Below are 22,020 nucleotides of genomic sequence, written 5' to 3'. Positions count from 1 at the left end.
CTGACCAGACCAACTAGCATAAGTGAATAAGATCTTCATGAGTGTATCAACAGTCCTGTTATCCAGTGTCCCAAGTAGCAGCAGATCATCTGCAAACATAAGATGGGAGGAAATTGGTGCACCCTTGCGTACTTTGTAGCCATTATAAAGTGCATTACTTTCCATAGTGCGCATGAGCCAAGTGAGTCCTGGTGAACACAAAATGTACAGATATGGTGATAATGAACACCTTTGGCGCGCATGAGCCAAGTGAGTCCTTGTGAACACAAAATGTACAGATATGGTGATAATGGACACCCTTGGTGCAGTCCTCTTTCACTCCTAAAGTATCCCTCAGCTTGTCCATTTACAACAATACCAAAACTAGCTATGATTACACAATGCATAATCAACTCATATGTATGCCCTATAAATCCAAACATTCTTAGATAATGACTTAGAAATCTCCAGCTAATTTTATCATAAGCCTTGCTAATGTTTATTTTTAAGGCAAAAGCTCCTATTATTAATTTTGAGGTGGACATGGTGTGCATCATCTGTTTGGCTGTTAAGTTTATTGTAAGTAGCTGAAGAATTTTTGGAGTGAATTTTGAGTTTCGACGTCACTGAGTGCGATCACACGATAATTATCCATCATCAGAGCTACAAACCAACAACGTAGCAGACATTCTTCATCGTTAAGACACTAACCACCAAAAACAAATGTCCAACGAGCTGAGGTACTAAGAAAGTGCGGGCTGGAAATCTCTCGACGCGCGCGTAAAACATCATTGCAGAACCGCATACTCGAAGAATCTAGAAAGTTAAAATCGTCATTAACGCAAACTAAAAAAATTTATATCTCTATAAATATTTCATTCTTTATACCTTAGTGTTAGATCACGAAAATTATTGAAAGTCATTCTGCTTCTCTGCTCAAGAATCCAAGTTCTCATTCTACGATCATTAAATCACAAAAAACCCATCAACCCACGCTTCCAAAACCCATTAGTTCATAGTGGAAAGTGAAAAATTCCATTAATTTGCGGAGAAGAGAAAGAATTTTGAAGGGAAAGAAAGAAAGATGTGTTTTCTGTTTATATGCAGTGGAGAGGAGAAGATACTAGGAAGACAACAAGCACCGGGATTATGTCCGTATTGTGGTGGGAAAGTAGAATCCATGGATGTTGAAGTTCAATGGAGGTTCTGTTGGTTACCACTCTGTTTTAAAACTAAGAGAAGGTTCTTCTGTACCAATTGTTCTAAACGATTAGAAGTATATCCTTCTTAGTTAATTCCGAAGATTTAAGTGTTCGAATACTTCATTACCCTTGATAGAAATCTATATCTATAAACAAGAGCTCACCTTCAGCATCCGGGCCTGAAACAATCTCACTTCCACACTTGATGACCGTAGTACCATTTTTCGCCAGAACATTCCCATCAACAGTAATAGTATTCGAACTTGATAAAAAGAAAAAAGACGAAGGTTAACAATCCTACGTTGCCGCGACCAAAAGAGATACGTTTATATACACAAAGACTTAAAACCATATTACAATCGAACTTCTTAAACACAGTGCACACCTCAAATTTTGCACAGTTGTTGTACATAAGTCACTACTCCTAGTAATTTTGCACCATTCGTTTTTGATTTCCGAAGTGCATGTCGTTTCAGAAGACACCACCATGTCCTTTGAACTTATCTCAACATCTGAGTACTTCGTGTTGGACGGTACTACACAAAACAAAAGAATCATAAAAACTCTAATTAAGGTTTCAATGAACTATTTTTGTATACCGAACACATAATTAAGATACTTGATTAGTCAATTACCATACTTTATCAATTGGGATAAAATACAAATATCAAGAATTTGAGTAATGGATTATGCAAAACCCCAAAACAAAAATCTTTAAAATTAGACGAAAACAATCATATAAAGAACACCACCAGTAAGATTAAGGGTCTCACAACAATAAGATTACACAGGAATACCCCGAGAATCGACAATACCCAAAAGATTAAGCCAAACCAAAAAAGAAAAAGTGTCTCTACAATAAAAAAGACACTTTTTTTTAATCTAATCATGCAATGTAGCAAGGACAAATCAAAGGGGAGAGAACAAACCAAGCTTTGCCCATGGTGATTCGTCCGCTGTTCTTGAAGGTTCTCCGGTTTCCATTGTGATTCTTAATTTTGAGTACAAAGAAAAGAATCTATATTCAAAAAAAGAAGAGAAAATAATGTTTATAGAGTAAAAGCTTGCTTTGGAAGATGGAAGGAGTGGTGGGTTCCACGACTATCAACTAGTTTAAGGTTTGACTTTGGTTTTAGTGAACGGACAAGATTACTTGTGCTTTGCTAAGCTAAGGCCGATAAAAACATCGTTGCAGACATGGATAGTACTGAATCTTTGTCTTTCGTGGGTGGGGCTGCAAACAGACCGACTGGGCCGAAAAACGTCTCAAAATCGATTGGTAGATCGGCATCAATACAATTCTTTTGTGATTCAAAGTATTGATCGCATAGTCTAAAGTATTGATAGCATAGTCTTAACAATTACTTTGGTAGTTGTTGAAAAGATAGATCTTAGGACCTGACAAAGGAGTTTATTGGGATAAACAGAAGAGCCTTTTGTCAAACTCATATCACTTGTTTGAAAAGAGTTGTTACCAAACAGATTTGTTGTTCCTTTACTGTTTGGAATACGAACCAAAGGAATTGTTCCAGGTGCGTAACTTATTGCAAGTTGGAGGCGTAGGGATACAGAAGGAACTAGGTGAACTATAGGTTTAGTTGCTTGGTTTCAACTATACGAAGTTGGTTTAGATTTTGTGTAGCGGCTTAATCCTGAGAGTATTCAATTCTGGACAAGGTCCCGGGGTTTTTCTGCATTTTCGGTTTTCTCGTTAACAAAATCTTGTTGTGTCTTTTACTTTTCTATTTCCGCAATTATAATTGTTTTATTATAATTAGAAGTAAAATACACAAACGTTAATTCCTATTTACTTAATAGCAATCCTATTGTGTTTGGTTAAGTCCGAACATTTTATCAAGTAAACCTACTTCGTTGTTGTATTGTCTCGATCTTGTCTCCATAGTCAATCACACAAGTTATCTTGTTGTCGTATTGTCTCGATCTCGTATTCATAGACGATCACACGAAGTGTGAACCGATTAGTTGTATTGTTTATACCGGGATTATGTCCGTATTGTGGTGGGAAAGTAGAATCCATGGATGTTGAAGTTCAATGGAGGCTCTGTTGTTTACCACTCTGTTTTAAAACTAAGAGAAGGTTCTTCTGTACCAATTGTTCTAAGCGTTTAGAAATGTACCCTTCTTAGTTAGTTCCGAAGATTTTCTGAAAATGGTGTGTTGATTTAGTTTATTAATGGAGAAATTCTGATTTTTGATTTCTTTATTGGCTTTCAATTTTTTCTTCCTGTATCTTGAAGAAATTGAATGGTTTATTTAGTTTAGGTGTTTGAGTTAAATACAAATGCCGTTTCTCAGCAAAAGAGTTTGTTCTATTTTTTTTTTTCTTCTTTTTTCTCCATTTTTGACTAGAACAGTAAAAATGAAAAAACTACTCCATTCTTTATTTTACGTGGATAGAAAATGGAGTAGTTGAGTGTGAAATAGAATGGGGTGCAACACTGTACACAGACTGTCAAGTCCGACCCAGCCGCATTCTAAACCGATTTAATAAGATTATTGGATCGGATCGGATCGGATTGGATTGATGAGTAATGTCAAAAGAGTTGGATACAGAGTATATGAAATCAAGCCAATGTCATCATCTTATTGAGACACAGTATCATTTTGAGTAATTTTTTTGAAGCATATTAGACATTTCATGATCTTGACTAATATGTTAAGTCTTTTGTATCAAATTTTAAACATGATTAACGCGAACAACATGTTCCATTAATTCAACAAAATGACTGTTGTATTTGTAGAACATCACATCATACACACTGTTTTTACACTCTTGTCCGGACGTTTAAATTCAAATTGGCAATGGACATTATGCCTATAATGGAGAACTGGATTTTACTCAGCCCACCCTTCTACACCAGTCAATGGCTGCAAATGCAGACAATGGAAGAGGTTATTGTGCTGATTAAGTGCTGCAATGGAGATCTTGTTGGGCTTCTCAAGTTTCTATAAAGCTGGCATGGTGAACGGTAAAATATGCTAACAGTGTTTGGCGTCCAGCAGTGTTTGAACACCTTTTCAGTTCACTAGGCTTATTTTCAGCAAATCCGACATCCTAAAACCTTGGTTGCACGCCCAATCCAATTATCCAAACCAGTGGCGTGTTCCATGTCCAGCGTGTTGCATACACCAAAACATGAGAAAAGAGGAGCCTGAGAGACACAACCTAATGGTACCAGGAAACTGGATACAGAACATAGAGTGGAAGTGCATTTTTCACGGCCAAATGCATCAACCGCCGAAGTTACATATATAACACATAGGGTGTGAACACATAAATCACGAAGCCATCCACGTATTCACAAACAATATTCGCATATATTCTAATTCTAGAATTGTACGTCGTATGCGTAACGGGGATGATTATATCGATTCATCGACTCGAAGTCTTCGGGCTTGTCATTGTCTAGTCGAATATTATCATAAATAATGTTCGTATAAAAGAATAAACCAAGAATCAAGTATAAATGTAAAGCATATGAAGTTTAACGCTGAATGTAAGGTGCTGAAATGTAAATAAGACAGATTTACGTGGTTCGGCACTAAGGCCTACATCCACGGGGTTGGTGTTTCACTATGTAATGAATGGTTACAAAGATAGTCGAATGAATTTAGAGTATACATAGGTCTGCGGAAGTAGAGGGATTACTTACTCTTTCTATTTCTCTCTCCTATATTCTCCTATAATTGCTCTCAATTGGTCGATCCCTTCTCTTAGTGGAGAGGGGTATTTATAGGGTTGGAACGTGGGTCCCATTTCTGAGGCGCCGTTGTAATCTTATCTTCTTGTGCTTTGTGCCTATTACGCAGAGGTCTTCGGCATATGCCGCGGCCTGAGCTTGAATACGAAGGATTATCCTCGTCTCTTCCACGCGTTGATTGACACGTGTATATCTCTTTGGTATTTAATGCGGGTAGATGGATGTCTGCTCTCTTTGTCTGGTCACATCTGTGTCAGCCAAACTTCCTCTCGGCCGTTGATCTGGGATCTTCCTCGGGATTGGTTGTGATAACACCCAAGGGGTATTATCTGGTGCTCCTCTGAGCCATCATACCTCTGTGATCCTCTGTCCCTGACCGTCAGATCTGCTGACCGGTGGCATCTTCTGATGAGATGCTTGCTATCATGTTTTGATATCTTGTTTTGCATGCCTTCCACGTGTCTCTTTCTGTACACGTGGTGGATGATGAAAGGTGTACATACAATTTGCCCCTCTTCTTCTAACTTGGGCGTATTTTACAATTTTGAAGAAGAAAGGTAGTCCTACACGTTTCCCACTTTGCATTAACTTTCCCCGTAACTGCTCCTTGGTACGAGGAGCAGTTATTGTCTTCTCTAGCTTCATAAATAGGAAAGAGAATGTGAAAAAAAACTTTTATTCTCTTCTTGTGAGTGTTCATTCTCTTCTTGTTTTCCATTCTTGTTCTTTAGTCATTTATTATCATCATTCTTGGGAGGAAGATAACAGCATTCAATTTTCTGTTTCTTTCGCTCTCGATTGTTGTTGCCCCTGTATCTTTTGATATCTCCGATCCTCCTTTCATCGACTGTGGTTGGTGCTTGTCTTCCTCTTCTATACATGTATGGGGTTTTTCATTAGCTTTTCATCATTGATTTATCTATGTATCTACCCCTTTGTATCCTGCTGCTGTATTCTTGGTTTTGCGATGAAGATCATACATGTCGAAGCATATATGCTTTCCCCTGTTCTTTGTTACAACGTCTGTGAGTCTGTATCTGTGTATTATCCCTGGAGTCGGATGGAGTATTTTTTAGTTCTTAGGGTTTTTAATGTTTATCAGGATGAACCATCAATTATGGGTTTTTTGATCTTTAGTGATCTCCTCGTATTCTTCTCTAAACTGTTTTTGTGTTTTCTTGTAGATATGTCTGATCGTCCGCGGGATCCTTACCAAACCCCGCCGTCTAGTCCGCCAAGATCCCCTCCGCGTCGAGATTCTGACAGATCTCCACTTGGGGAAGGTCCTTACAAGTCTTCGCAATCGGATCCTCGGGGTCATAGGGTTTCATCTTCCTCCGGTGCGAAGGTTGTGCCTACTAAGAAATGGGATATGCCGAAGGGTCCTTCTGGATCTAGGTATGTTTTTAACCGCGCCCCTTCTCGTCCTCGTGAAGATTCTAGGAGTACGCAGGCTCCTCCTCGTGATGACTCTAGGAGTACGCGGGCTCCTCCTCCTCGTACTGAAATAGTGGATGCTCCGCCCCATCGTTCAATGGCTCCTCCTTCAGTTCCTCCGCAGAAATATTTGCCGCCTCCTCCCTCGGTTTCTTTCAAAGGGAAGTACTCCAAGGGTACTATGTAGAGAGCTGATCCGTCAAAAATCTTCCTTCTAAAAGGAAAGCTTCGGAATTGAGTCCTACTTCTGATTCCGCAGACGAAGAAGAAACTGTCCCCGTGATACGCACATTTCAGTTGGTAAGAAGAAGGTCACTTTCAAGCATATTGATCTTGAGATGTTCAAGGAAAAACATGAACTTCAAGCTTTTGAGGTTCGCTTCTATGCCCTGACGATGATATCACTTACGAGCTCCTTGCTAATTATCAGTTTGACGAGTTTCATCTGTTGACTACGGTTGGAGCCTTCGAGGCGGGTCTCATGTTCCCCTATATAAGTCGGGTGACTCCTTTTATTATGACGTGTTGGCTAGTCGCGAAGGCTCTTCCACGAACACTCATAATCGTTCCGTGTCACAACTATCTGGGAATTATCTTCGTTCACTGAAGTAATGTTTACCTGCGAAGCAAGGGAGAGACTATGATGACCTGCTATTCCAAATCCTGAGAGAGAGTGGTACACTCCTCAGAATTTTAACAGTTCTTTTGGGGATTATGTCAACAGCAGAAACCGTAAGCCGTGGAGTGTTAGTCTTCGTAATATTGCTGCTCCCCGTGGTGAAATTCGTCTTTTGAGTGAGGTGAGTGATGCCAAGCTGAAGTATGTTCCTGGTACTGAGGGATCTGCTAAACGGAAACTCTTTCCTGCTCGTGAAAGGATTAAGCGTGACCATGATTATGAATGGCATGCTACTGTTATTGAGGTAGTTGGTCCTTGGGCTTATGGATGGATTCCGGGTCCACGCGGTTGGCGTCCTTCTGAAAATAGCAAGCCTCGTGAAACTCCTCCTGCTCGTTATGGAGATTTCTGTCCTTGGCGTCCGAATTTCGCGGGCATGAATTTTCCTTATGCTCTTGATGTCGTTGATGGAGATGAGGAGGAGGGTTCTGGTGCTACCCATCCAACGAGGAGTGCTGCTGCTGCCAAGGTATAGTTTCTTCTTATATTCTCCATCTATTTGCCCCTTTTTCCTTGCTTGAAATAATTTTTTTTTGAAGTGAGGGAAAAAATGAGCCTTTGTGGGATGTATACTGGTTTGTAGGTGTCGAAGAAGAAGAAACTTGGACCCAAACAATCTTCTACTGCGGTTACCGGTGAGGCTGAGGGTTATGAGGAGGTTACGAGTCCCGTAAACGAAGGGTATGGTGAGGATGAAGAAATGTCCAATGGAGAAGAGCGTACCGACACTTCTCACCCTGATGACGAAGGTGGTAATGGTGAAGAAGAAGTTGTCGCGGGTGGTGATGGTGAAGAAGAAGTTGCCGCGGGTGGTGATGGTGGCTGAGGGTAATATTACCGTTGGTGGTACTGGCGGGGATGGATCCTCCCCTGTTGGCGATGATATTGTTGGTGTGGGTATTCTGCCCGTTATTTCCCCTGAATTTTCTTTCGGTAGGATATTTTCCGCGGGGGAATCCTTTGATGTGAATGCTGCCATGGGTCTTGCCGAAGACTTCTCGTTGCTTTCCCCAAGTGATGATTGGGATGTGCTTGGGAATTTTGGCAAAGAAGGAACCACTGATCCGCAGGATGAGAACAGGTGGTCATGCTGAGGGTGGTAATGTCGAGACTTGCGCGGTGAGGAGATAACCGCCAAGGGGAAGTCTGCGGTTGAGTCTCCTTCAGAGGATTTCCCTTACTCGCTAATGCCTGAAGGTCAAGATGCCATTTTGGCTTGGCTTAAGAAGAAGAACCTGATGTTCGTCCCTAACCCTGCCCCAGTGGTCACTGGTGAGAAGAATTTCGACGCTTATACTAGTCGGATGATGCAATTGTCTTCTGAAGCCCGCGTTGCTGAGATGTGGGAGAAGAATCTGAGAGCTTCGGAAGCTAACCTAGTGGTTGACCCTCCCTTCTCTGTTGCTGATATGATGGCCATAGCTGATGGGTACCAATACGGTTTTCCCCAGCAGCGTCTTAGAGGTAAATCCTTGTAATTTTTTTTTATGATATCCGCACATTGTTTTCTTCGTGATATCTGATCCCTTTGGTATAATAATGTTTGTTGTTTGTGACGTAGATGATGAGGAGCGAACATTGTAACCATGTTCTATACCAATTCTTCAAAGAAAAGTCTTTAAAGTTGGAGGCCAAGCTTCGTCATAGAGAAGAGGAACTGTCTGCGGCTGAAGTGGAAATAAATGAACTGAGGGGACGTCTGAAGGAAAAAGAACAACTGGGTAACGCTAAGGAGAGTCTTCGTTCAGAACTTGCTATAGTCCGCAACGAATTGGAGCAGACTCGTAGAAATGTCTCGTCCTTCACAGGTTCGTATTTTACGGTTCTTTCACTCCTCGTGATTCCCTATCTGTATTTTGGTGTTCTGTCTGAGTCTCCCCACCCTATCTTCAGTGGGTGGATTCCCCGAGCTGATATGGCTTCGGAAAGAAAGGGAACGACAGAAATCCCGTATTGCAGAGTTGGTGGGTAAGTTGAAAAGCGAAGCCGTAAAGTGGAATGCTCGTGCTGATGAACACAACGCCTTAACAACTGAGTGGCGTGAAAAGCGAACACTGATGGTTGATATGCAAAATAAGTACAATCATGACCGTTGTTTGTTTAATGGTACGCTGATATGGACGCGTGACAACCTGCGTGATGCTCGAGAACATGCTTCGGACTTAGAGGCTAGAGTGCGCTTTTTGGAAGGAGAGTTACAACAGGCTCGTTCTTTCTTAGGCCCCGGGGTTAAGGTTAGTATGTTGCGTCTTTCCGAGGAAAGAGATAATGCTAGGGCCGAGGTTGGTGCTCTTAGTAAATCCCTAGCAGCGTCTCGAGCTGATGTTGCTCTCCGAGTGGAGTCTGAAAGAGATCTTGAAGTGAATGTGTATCGACTCCATAAAAGGATAGGGGAGATGAATGACGAAGTCAACCATCTTCGTCACTTGGATTCAATGAAGCATGTATGTTTATACGCGAGTCAATTTGATCTTACGAACCTTCAAACGGATTATAAGAAACTATCCACCGAATATGACTTTCTTGATGAGGCTCGGGACGCAGTTGTCAATGAGTATGAAGAGGCTTCGGCTAATGTCGAAGGTATAACCTCGTTTATCGAGTGTGATTCTGTTATTTCTTTGTTTTAACCCCTTGGTATTTCTTGTTTTCAGCACTCGAGGGACAGCTGCAGCAAATGATGAGCTTAAAAAAACTCAATCTGCCTTAGTGCAGCAGGAAGGACAAACCAACTATTTCAAAGGGTTGGCCGCGTCTCGTGAGGAAGCAGCGGAGATTGCCTCCAAAGAGGCGGAACGCCTATCTGCATTGCTGTCTCAGGCCAACCAACGGACCGCTGTTATCACTTATAAAGCTCGATGTCAGTTGGCTGAAGAGACCAACAAAGTACTAGATAAGATTGAACTTGGTATTAAAGTCGAACATGGTCTTGTTAAGAATTATCCGCGCCGTCCCCTTCCCGCGCCCTTGCCTGGTTCTTCTGGGCCCTCTTCAGGTGGTAGCGTACCTTCATCTCGCAGAGACAACCCTGTTGATGGAGCTGTATCGTCCAAGTAGATTTCTTTTATTAGTCATAGAAATTTGATCCTTGTTGATTATATAATTTCGGATCATTTTTTGATGTGTTTCCTGCTTTATCTTATTTGCTTAATCTTGTAATCAACTCTTTATGAAATGGATCATCCTTTTGGCATACCTGCGTTATTGATGAGTGCCAAATATTGTATATATTTGCACCTTTTTATTGGCATTTAACTCATCATTTATGCACTAACGCTCCATTTTATCCCATATTCTGTGTTTTCGTTGTTTTCAAGAATAAATACTTTTCTTAATTAATTTTGCATTTTTAGGTACTAAATAAAGCCTGGTTAACTCACGGAGCGAAAAAAGAAACGGCAAAGACTCCCGCAGAAAGGCAGCGAAAAATGATGTTTGCAAGAGACGGATCTACTAGAAGTGAGCTTGAAGAGGAAGAATTGTCCTTAAAGAAGATATGGGCTTGGCATACCCAAGGCCCAAAACCCTTACCCAAATCCATTTCCAATATCCATACCCATTTCCATGAGAGCCGTCAGATTGGATCCATCACATCATCCAACGTTCGCATCATCACCGAGCATCAAATCTTGAAGCTCCTGTCAAACATCATAGTACCTAACTCCAATCTAAGCCGTCAGAATTGTTGTATCACGCATCCAATGGTCGCTGCAAGCTTGTTCCATCTTAGCCGTTCGATTCAATCCAGATGTGATCATCCAACGTGTCATCTTCGCTGGACATCGAATTTGCTACAACCGCTCAACACTACAACACCTAACACCTATACCCGCAAAACTAACGCACCCTTCTCCAATTCTATCGACTCCATCTTCTCCCTCACCGTCTGCAGAGAAAACTCTGCCATCACCTGCAACTCCTTCACCACCATATCCTTCCACCACCAGACCCCGATGTTCACTGCCACCATCTCCCATCCCTCGAGTTCCACCACCACAACCACCCGACAAAAACCCATCTCCATAGTTTCCCTCTCTCTCATTCCTAACATCATTCCTGGATGCTATGAATTAGGCAGTGAGAATCTAGGGTTAACTAGGAGCGCAGAGAAGACCAAGAAGGCATGAGTTCATAGCAGAAGAGTAAAGGAAGGACGAGCAAGAGAGCAGAGGAGACAAATTCAGAGAATCAATGAGTGAATTCTCGATTTTCAAAATTAGGGTTCTTTCAAAATTAGGGTTTAGAAATTAGGGATTTCATGTAAAACTATAAATAGAAGATGATGTAGACTGTTATGAGTGTGCTTGGGTTAGCCGAGTTACCACCAATTAGTGGTTCTATGTAGTTTAATTTCTGTTTGAACTTCAATTTCAATGCAATTTTAATTCTCTGTTTGATTTTCAATTTCTGTTTTAATGTTCTAATTCCTCTTGCTAGGGTTGAGATGAACCCTAATTTTCTATTTGTTGTTCATGTTTTTGACAATAAGCTTGTTATGCTTAATTGTTTAGGATGAAATTTAGTCTTAGGACTTCAACACTTAACTTTCACAGTTTATGTAATGCATCCATTGTAGTTAGAATTATTCTGTGTTGTAGAACTGCAACTCATGTTTTACAGCATATATGAACCTTTTGATTAGCTGTGCCTTGAAAAGACAGTTAATACTTAGGAGAATTACCTTAGTTGTGATTGAATCATCCATATCAAATTGACCTTAGATATGCAGAGGATTGACATCCCTCTTATTATCAGTTATAAGGACAAGGTTAGTGTTAGGAGCAGAACAAGTAGTGTAAGTTAGTGGTGGAATCAAAGGCCCTAGTACTCTTCTCATAATTTACTCAATCTCCCTGTTTACATTTGCTGTTGTTTCCATTTGATCTCATTATTTCCCCCTTTCTACTGTTCACTCCTCACCGATCAGTGGTGTTCATAACACCACAAAATCATCTTTTCTCACTGTTTCATCATCACTTCCCCTTAGGAAGACCAGTTAACAAGCAAGCTTAGAAAAAATTAGCAAATATCCCTCCAAGTCCGGGTGGAACCGACCTGTGATTTCCCTGTGTTTCTTTAGACACTGTGCACTTGCAGTTAGATAAATATAGTGTTGTTTCCAGCCCTATCAAGTTTTTGGCGCCGCTGCCGGGGACTTGGCTGCTGTGTAGTTGAACTGTTGTCCTAACTGTTTTCTGAGCTAATTTATGTTATAGCTGTGTAGTTTTGTTGTGCATATTAGTCCTTGTATCTTAGTTCCTGTGCATCTTAGTTCCTGCTTCTTGCTGTGCATTTAGTGTAAGCATACTTGTTGTTCTTCTTACTTGTTGTGCATTTAGTGTAAGCTCACTTGCTGTCTTGTTCTGTGCATCTTTTAGCTTAGTGCTATTCTTGCATCTTTTAACTAAGTGTTGTTCCTGATTCTTGCATATTCATCTTACTTGCATCATCTTTGTTGTTCTGCATACTAACTTGTCTGCATATTTTTTTGCATTAACATGTTCATCTTAGCTTGTTCATCTTCATTGCTTTTCTGGGCTTGTATCTTAGATATTCTTCCACTTTCTTAGCTGTACTTGCATTTATCAATTATCTTTTTCTCTTGTTGTTCATTTGCATCATCACTACATCTGCATCTTCTATGATCTAGTAGCATTTGCATTTTGCATCTTCACTGCATATTGTTCTTGCATTTATCTTTGCATATTGTTCTGCATCATAACTTGCATCTTTCAATTAATCTTACTGCTTCCTGCATTCACATAATCTCTGCCTTCTTGCTGTGCATCTCATTGCCTTTCACTGAACTTGCAAATTTTGCTGCTGCTGTGGTGCTGTGGAGCTGGTGTTGCTGCTGCTGAGCTGCTGCTACTGCTGTGCTGATGTGAACCAAAGCCCAACTGGACTGTGCAACTAGAAGAACAGAGCAGCTGGGCTGTGCTAAAAAGAGTAAGCCTAAACCCAATAACTGTGTGGGCTTGCTTTAAAAACTGAAATTCTGGGCCTTGTAAATTGATTCTGAAACTCTTGAACCCAAGTGCACTTTGTTTCTGAACACTGGGCTTGAACCCAACTCAGAATTTGTAAAACGTTTTTAAGCCCAAGTGGGCCTCGTATTTTGGCTAACTGAGAGCTCAAAAATCAAATACCCAGCTGGGCCTCGTGCATTTCTGGGCTTGGTTCACTGAACTCATTAGTTGGGCCGTGTACTCAAATCTCTAGGCCGTTCGCTGGGCTTGTCCCACAGAAAATTTGAACCAGTTAGCTGGGCCTCATCCCATTAAAACCAAAAGGAGTTTTCAAAACCCATAAAAACCAAATGTTTTTCATTCCCAACAAAACCAAAAATTTCTCCCATATTCAAACCAAAATTTTGCTCCTAATTCAAAACCAAAGCTTTGCTCCACCAATGTGGGCTTGCTCCCAATTTTAAAACCAAAGTTTTTCTCCCAATATTAAAAACCAAATTTTTCTTTTTATCTCCCAATTAAAACCAAAATTTTATCCCAAGCAAAACCAAATTTTCTTTTCAAAACCCTTTCAAACCAAATTTTCAAAACCCATTAAAGCCAAAATTTTTGAAAAATGGGCGAGTGTGTGAATAAAACTCGTAGTCTCCATGAATACATGTACCCTAACAGAATAAGTCAGTTATCATGTATCGTCTTACCCCAGACTGATGGCCCATTTGAACCAAACGCAAGCATGATACAAATACTTCCTATATTTCGAGGGTTCGATTATGAGAATCCCTATAATCATGTAAGAGAGTTTGAACAAATTGTCCGGGCTATACAACCTGACCATATGTCCGAAGACTCTTTGAAATTGCGCTTGTTTACATTTTATTTAAAGTAAAGGGCTAAAACATGGTTTTACAGTCTGAGACCGCAGTCAATCACCACTTGGGACCAACTCACAAATCAATTTGTCGGAAAGTTTTTTCCACATCATAGGACCATCTCTATTCGTCGAAGTATTAATTGTTTTTTCCAGTTAGATGGAGAAACACTTTTTCATTATTTTGAACGGTTTAATGATTTGTTGTTTGAGTGTCCTCACCATGGCCTCGAGAAGTGGAGACTGGTTGTCATTCTTTATGAGGGACTAGACTTTAAGTCTCGAGCCTTGGTTGAATCTATGTGTAATGGTGAATTCATTGATAAAACTGTGGACGATGCATGGTCATTTCTAGCTGAAGTCGCAGAGAAAACCCATCAGTGGGAAACCTATAGGGGAACTAGGACCATGCCACATGATATGGATGATCACCATGAGTCAGATGTTGATTTTCCCAATGAGCTTAATTCTGGATATAGTATTTCATACCCTATTGCTGAAATTGTCAATCCATATTCACTTATTTTAGAGGCAGATGTATGGACGAAAAACACTAATGGTTTTGAAAAAGTAGGATTTTCATGTATTTGTGATGATAATGATGATGATGATGTTATGTTAGAAGAACATGTCTATGCTGAAAATGTTATGGAACCTTTGGGTTCAAATACATTAGGCTTTTCTACCCCGACCTTCATGAATGATGTTTCTTCTAGTATTCCATATACATGTGATGAGGATACTGATTTAGATATTGTGCAGTTATCCTGTGAAGAGCATGACTTAGGTAATGTTGAATCTTCTGTTCACACTAATGATCCTATGCATGAAAATATAGTTGATGTGTCTGATTCCATACTTAAGCCACAATATATTGCTTCTTTTGATGCTGATTTGGATATTTCGGATAACCATGATTCTGAATTTGGACTTGTGCAATTGTTTTGTGATGATAAGCATGCTACACAACTTGATTATGACTTAGAAAATGCTGATGTGACTGATAATATTGGTACTCTTGACCTCATGCATGTGAGAAACTTAGATGTCACCTTCCTACTTAAGTCACAATCTGATATCCTTCCACCCAACCCAGATTTGGTTTGTAACAATATTATAAAACCAACTTTTCTGAGAATACCTAATCTAGGCATGGAACTGTGTGCCTCCCAAGTCCTCTTGGACTATTTTGCATCTAAATACAATACCTTTAAGGAGCCACAGTTGGAATATGCATGTTTGCCCGCCCCTAGCAAAGTCCATTTCGAGTTAGACCTTGTGCATGATGAACCCCCAAAACTGCGAGATTTTGTATCCAATAGTATATCTAGTGTAAAATCCAGGTTTAGGGGTAGCTCATTTGTTTTTTCACTCTCGCTCTCATTTCAGTCTAATTTTAGTTGTTTGAAACTGTCTATGTTTCAACACTTTGTCTTTTGGGTTGATGCTCAACTCTTTAGACTGTATGTATATAGTGAATTTTCTGTATATAATCTAGTAGGTAATGTTTAATGAATCTTTTATGTTTTCTTTTTTATATTGTGCTAATCAAATATCTTCTCAGTTGAAAAATGTTGGATCCTAGACATTGAATAATGGAGTTCAAAACTTGCTTTCGCCAATATCCGGTAATCTCTTTCCTTTTCTCTACTTAGCATCGTTCTCATGGTATGTTGTTTTAATTTTGTTTATCTTTTGAAACATTGAGGACAATGTTTAGTTTAGGTTTGGGGGTGAAAAGTAGATATCCTGATAACATGTTATAATCGAAAAATAGAACTCCTTCCTTTTTGAAAAAAAATGAAAAAAAAATGAAAAAATTAAAAAGAAAAATTAAAAAAAAAAACATAAAAATGGATCTCATTTACCTTGAAATGTTGACTCTTGTGCATGTATGTAAACATAAGGATTCTTAGTCTAGATATTTAGGCACCCTGATTCTAGCACAATTCACATAGTGATAAGAAACTTGCACGCGCACGATCTACCAATACATGTATAGCCTCATCCTTGAGGTGTTCTATCGGAAGTCACGATTGCCAATCACTTTAAAATACTGAACGAAACTTGACTAGCTTGTTCTTTGGTTGGTTGGGATAGAAGGTGGAGGTTACATTAAGAAAGACAACCATCGAATTTAACTGGGTGCATCAAAAAGGGCTACCTCTTGCAAAGTGTCATGTAATTTTTTGTTTCTTTTTGCTTATGTATCAAAAGAGTTACCATGTTGTAATTTTTTTTTACTTTCAAAAAAAAAAGCGATGTATATATTCAGAAAAATATCAAAAAAAAAAATATCAAAAAAAATAATCAAATATTTATCAATTCCATCCTCTCTTGTTCCAAAAATAAAAGAGAGTAGTCAATGTAAATAAGAGTCATGTAAAGAGTCATCTTTTGTGTTTTTGTGTTATAAGCAAGGAAGGGTGTATGCCATTGATGTACAACGCGAGTAATTGTGAAATACCTCCAACTCATTCACAATTCTCGCAAAGTCCGGACAGCTAGCTAGATTTCGACCTCGGTTCTTAGCCTGAGAAACTATATCTTGGTGATTAGTAGTCATAACGTCCGATCTTTCTTTACACATGTGTAGATACACTTTACACTCTTATCACATGTATTTATTTGTTATCAGTGCTAGGATTGTGCCTTTGATAGCTAGATTGACATCTCCATTTTGTTGTGAGCTTCTACTGTCTTGCACATGTCACATTTCATGGAATCTGAGCTTATATTTTGTCCTAGAACTTTGTAGGTACGTTCTAAGAAAACCTTCACGAGACTTCAACTTGTCCACTAGGGACACTTAGTGGTTTAAAAGGCTTATTGCATTCGCTAAATGCAATCGAGAGACCAGCAACAGTGGTATAGGTAGGATTTCCTTAGTTTTGTTTTACTTGCGGACAAGTAAAATTCAGGTTTGGGGGTATTTGATGAGTGCCAAATATTGTATATATTTGCACCTTTTTATTGGCATTTAACTCATCATTTGTGCACTAACGCTCCATTTTATCCCATATTCTGTGTTTTCGTTGTTTTCAAGAATAAATACTTTTCTTAATTAATTTTGCATTTTTAGGTACTAAATAAAGCCTGATTAACTCACGGAGCGAAAAGAGCAAAGAAATGGCAAAGACTCCCGCAGAAAGGCAGCGAAAAATGATGTTTGCAAGAGCCGGATCAACTAGAAGTGGGCTTGAAGAGGAAGAATTGTCTTTAAAGAAGATATGGGCTTGGCATACCCAAGGACCAAAACCCTTACCCAAATCCATTTCCAATATCCATAACCATTTCCATGAGAGCCGTCAGATTGGATCCATCACATCATCCAACGTTCGCCTCATCACCGAGCACCAAATCTTGAAGCTCCTGTCAAACATCATAGTACCTAACTCCAATCTAAGCCGTCAGAATTGTTGTATCACGCATCCAACGGTCGCTGCAAGTTTGTTCCATCTTAGCCGTTCGATTCAATCCAGATGTGATCATCCAACGTATCATCTTCGCTGGACATCGAATTTGCTATAACTGCTCAACACTACAACACCTAACACCTATACCCGCAAAACAAACGCACCTTTCTCCAATTCTATCGAATCCATCTTCTCCCTCACCGTCTGCAGAGAAAACTCTGCCATCACCTGCAACTCCTTCACCACCATATCCTTCCACCACCAAACCCCGATGTTCACTTCCACCATCTCCCATCCCTCGAGTTCCACCACCAAAACCACCCGACAAAAACCCATCTCCATAGTTTCCCCCTCTCTCATTCCTAGCATCATTCCTGGATGCTATGAATTAGGCAGTGAGAAGCTAGGGTTAACTAGGAGCGCAAAGAAGACCAAGAAGGCATGGGTTCATAGCAGAAGAGGAAAGGAAGGACGAGCAAGAGAGCAGAGGAGACAAATTCAGAGAATCAGTGAGTGAATTCTCGATTTTCAAAATTAGGTTCTTTCAAAATTAGGGTTTAGAAATTAGGGATTTCATGTAAAACTATAAATAGAAGATGATGTAGACTGTTATGAGTGTGCTTGGGTTAGCCGAGTTACCACCAATTAGTGGTTCTATGTAGTTTAATTTCTGTTTGAACTTCAATTTCAATGCAATTTTAATTCTCTGTTTGATTTTCAATTTCTGTTTTAATGTTCTAATTCCTCTTGCTAGGGTTGAGATGAAGCCCTAATTTGCTATTTGTTGTTCATGTTTTTGACAATAACCATGTTATGCTTAATTATTTAGGATGAAATTTAGTCTTAGGACTTCAACACTTAACTTTCACAGTGTATGTAATGCATCCATTGTAGTTAGAATTATTTTATGTTGTAGAACTGGCAACTCATGTTTAACAACATAGAACCTTTTGAGTTAGCTGTGCCTTGAAAAGACAGTTAATACTTAGGAGAATTACCTTAATTGTGATTGAATCATCCATATCAAATTGACCTTAGATATGTAGAGGATTGACATCCCTCTTATTATCAGTTATAAGGACAAGGTAGTGTTAGGAGCAGAACAGTAGTGTAAGTTAGTGGTGGAATCAAAGGCCCTATACTCTTCTCATAATTTACTCAATCTCCCTGTTTACATTTGCTGTGTGTTTCCATTGATCTCATTATTTCACCCTGCTACGCTACTGCACTCCTCCCGATCAGTGGTGTCTAACACCACAAATCATCTTTCTCACTGTTTCGTCATCACTGCCCTTAGAAGACCAGTAACAAGCAAGCTTAGAAAAAAAATAGCAATATCCTCCAAGTCCCTGTGAACTGACCTGTGAGCCCTGTTGCTTTAGACACTGTGCACTTGCAGTTAGATAAATAGTGTTGTTTTGTTTCCAGCCCTATCAGTTATCAATTTCTCTTTTTATTTTAAGTATTGTGAAGTGTTAAACTAGAAATAACTTGTTTTGTAAAAAGTTGAGAGTGTTTGGGTGCGACACCGAAGGTAAATACCTTCGTGATCGTCTTGAGACCTGTCACCCCGCTGGCGAATCCTGGGCCAGAGGATTCCCAAACGGTGGGGGCCGAGGCAGCGTTCTAGGATATGGAATGCTTATTTGAAATATTTACATGCACCCATTCCGTCGACCCGCTGCCTTAAAATTGGTTGGGTATCTCTTTCTGCTGGGTGCCTTCCCCCTGGTCTTACACTCATAGACACTGATAGGGGAGCCCTGAGAGATTGTAGATTAACTACTTTCCCCAATATTGTTAATTTATTATGTAATGTACATGCGTTCATCCAGCGGGCCTTTTGACCATTTCGTTTGCTTGAAGATTTCCCAAAAAGTTTGTTTGATTGATAGGTTGAGGCCTGCTACTCCTCGTCCAGAGATAGAAACATGTAAAGCGGTTACGCTGCCTTCTTCTTCTGGTATTCTTCACGCAGATGCAAAGCTGCGCTGCTCCTATGGGTAGTACGGTTTGAGCCATTTAGCATTCCAAGGGTGCCGGAGGACCTCGCCTTTCAGATTGCGAAGATAGTAGGAACCGTTTCCCGCAATGTCGTGTATTATAAAAGGTCCTCCCCATGTAGGTGCTAACTTTCCCCATTTCTTCTCGTTGATACTGCGGGATTGTTCTTAGCACATACTGCCCTCTACAAAATTTCGAAGCTTAACCTTTTTTTGTACTCTCTCGCTAGTCTCCGTTGATAATTTTCCATCTTTTGCAATGCTGCTTCCCTCCTTCTTCCAGGTCGTCCAGTCTCTCTAACATCATGTCTGTTGTGATTTTTCTCCCATGCTTCGGTCTTTGTGGTTGGCATGAGGATCTCTGTTGGGATGACTGCTTCAGCTCCATAAGTGAGGAGAAATGGGGACTCCCCAGTGGCAGATCTTCGTGTTGTCCTGTATGCCCATAATACATTGTGTAGCTGTTCACACCATCGCCCCTTGTGTTCGTCTAATTGCTTTTTGAGGATAAGGGCGAGGGTCTTGTTAGTAGCTTCCGCTTGTCCGTTGCTTTGAGGGTATATGGGGGTGGACTTGTTTTTCCTTATTTTGAAAGTGTCGAAGAGCATGTCTATGTTTTTCCCCTGTAATTGTTTACCATTATCGGACACGATTTCCGCTGGTATGCCGAACCTGCAAATAATGTTTTGGAATATGAAAGTAAACACGTCCACGTCTCTGATCCTGGCTAAGGCTTTGGCTTCCACCCATTTACTGAAGTAGTCCGTGGCTACTATCAAAAATCGTCTTTTCCCTGATCCTTCGATGAAAGGCCCAACGATATCTATGCCCCATTTTGCAAATGGCCACGGACTATCCACAGAATTCAACGTTGTTGCTGGTGCGTGTCTTTTTGGCGAAACGCTGACATTCTTCACATCGTCGGGACATTCTTGCAGCATCTTGTATCATTGTGGGCCAGTAATATCCTTGCATTTTTGCTTTGTCGGCTAGTGATCTCATGCCGCTATGATTCCCTGCGTCACCATAATGGATGTCGTTTAGAATTCGATGCCCCTCTTTCCTGGATAAGCAACGTAGTAACGGTCCGAGGAAAGATTTCTTGTACAGGATCCCATCCCGAAGATCATATCTTCCTACTTTGGAGAGTATTTTCCTGGTTTGTTTGTGATCCGCGGGTAAGGTTCCATCCTTGAGAAACGCATGGATCATCATTCTCCAATCATCTTCGTTGTTGAAATCTTCGTCTTGATTTGCTCTTGACAGGATATCTTCTTCGTCAAAATCGTCACGGATGTCTTCTCCCACCTGATCTTCGATATTTTCTTCCACTGTATCTTGATTTGTAGCAAAGGAAAATTGTGATGCAATCGAAGGCTCGTATACCCTTGTTATTTTGATAGCTTCGATACTCTTGTCCTTCAGCATGGATGATATATATGCTAGGGCATCCGCGTGCCTGAGATCCCTTCTGCATAAGTGCCGGAACTTGATGTTCGGAATTTGTGATGCCAATGTTTGGACCAAGGCCATGTAAGCTGAGAGGGTGTCGTCGTACACATTGTATTCGAGCCCTATTTTCCGTATGACAAGCTGCGAATCACTTGTCAGTCTTACATCAGTTACCCCCATCTCTATTATTAAGCGGAGGGCATGTACGACTGCCTCGTATTCGACGATGTTGTTAGTATGCTCTTTGAATTCTAACCTGAGTGCCTGTACGATCCTTTCTCCAGTTGGGGTGGTGATGACAATGCCTATTCCTGCCCCTTCCTTATTTTTGGAACCATCAACGAAGACTTCCCATTGTCTTTGACTCGCGGGTTCGAGGACATCAACTGGATCCTTGCTTTCCTCGTCGGCTTCTGGTATTCCCCTAATCTCTTCATCGTTGTCCAGGGGGAGGTCTGCTAAGAAATCCGCCAAAACTTGGGATTTTTGGGAATGTTGAATTTCATGAATGATGTTGAATTGGTCCAGGTGGGTGTTCCACTTGGCTATTCTACCTACTTTTCCCGCGCTTTTGAGGACTGCTTCCAGTGGTGCTTTGCATGGGACGCGGATGAAGTGAGTTAGGAAATAGGTTCTCAGCTTTTGAGTAGCCCATACCAATGCCAGGATGAGTTGTTCGATCTTCGTGTAATTCCTTTCCGCAGAATTGAGGGTCTTACTGACATAATAGATAGGTTGTTCTATCTTCGTATTGGTTTTGACCAACACTGCGCTAACTGCGTCTTCTGTCGCTGCTATGTACAATGCCAAAACCTCATCAGGATCAGGCTTCTGCAGGATTGGAATTGAAGCCAGGTGTTCCTTGATTCTTTGGAAGGCTTCTTCGCATTCTGCGGTCCATTCAAACTTACTCCCTTTTTTGAGAATATTGAAAAAATGTTTGCATTTGTCCGAGGATCGGGCAATAAATCTGCCCAAGGCTGCTAAGGACCCATTGAGCTTTTGCACTTCTTTTAAATTCTTCGGAGATGGCATTTCCACTATGGCCTGAATCTTCGCGGGGTCTACCTCAATACCCCTTTTTGTTACCAGATATCCGAGGAATTTCCCTGAGGTGACACCGAAAGTGCATTTTTCTGGATTTACTTTCATGTGATGTTTCCTCATTGCTTCGAAAATATCTCTCAGGTCCTGGTGGTGATCTTTGCGCAGCCTACTTTTGACGAGCATGTCATCAACGTAGACTTCTAGGGTACTACCAATCCATGGCCTGAAGATAGCATCGACCAT

The 22,020-nt window shown here is 40.5% G+C and overlaps 2 protein-coding genes across 2 annotated transcripts; one reads left to right on the top strand and one right to left on the bottom strand.

Annotated features, from left to right (window-relative positions):
• Window positions 1-413: 413 nt before the first annotated feature.
• On the bottom strand, window positions 414-2,189 carry LOC113362106. Its single transcript, XM_026605091.1, has 4 exons — window positions 2,111-2,189; window positions 1,567-1,717; window positions 1,346-1,443; window positions 414-795 (listed from the first exon to the last, which is right to left on the bottom strand). The coding sequence occupies exons 1-4, from the start codon at window positions 2,163-2,165 to the stop codon at window positions 686-688; spliced, it is 414 nt and encodes a 137-aa protein (XP_026460876.1). The 5' UTR covers window positions 2,166-2,189; the 3' UTR covers window positions 414-685.
• On the top strand, window positions 898-1,351 carry LOC113362107. The gene has a single exon (XM_026605092.1). It carries the CDS (start codon window positions 1,064-1,066, stop codon window positions 1,268-1,270), a length of 207 nt encoding a protein of 68 aa, XP_026460877.1. The 5' UTR covers window positions 898-1,063; the 3' UTR covers window positions 1,271-1,351.
• Window positions 2,190-22,020: the final 19,831 nt, after the last annotated feature.

The sequence above is a fragment of the Papaver somniferum genome, chromosome 3, assembly GCF_003573695.1.
Source record: "Papaver somniferum cultivar HN1 chromosome 3, ASM357369v1, whole genome shotgun sequence".
Taxonomy (NCBI): Eukaryota; Viridiplantae; Streptophyta; class Magnoliopsida; order Ranunculales; family Papaveraceae; genus Papaver; species Papaver somniferum.
The sequence above is the reverse complement of the archived record's forward strand: the minus strand, read 5'-3'. Positions and strand labels throughout refer to the sequence as shown.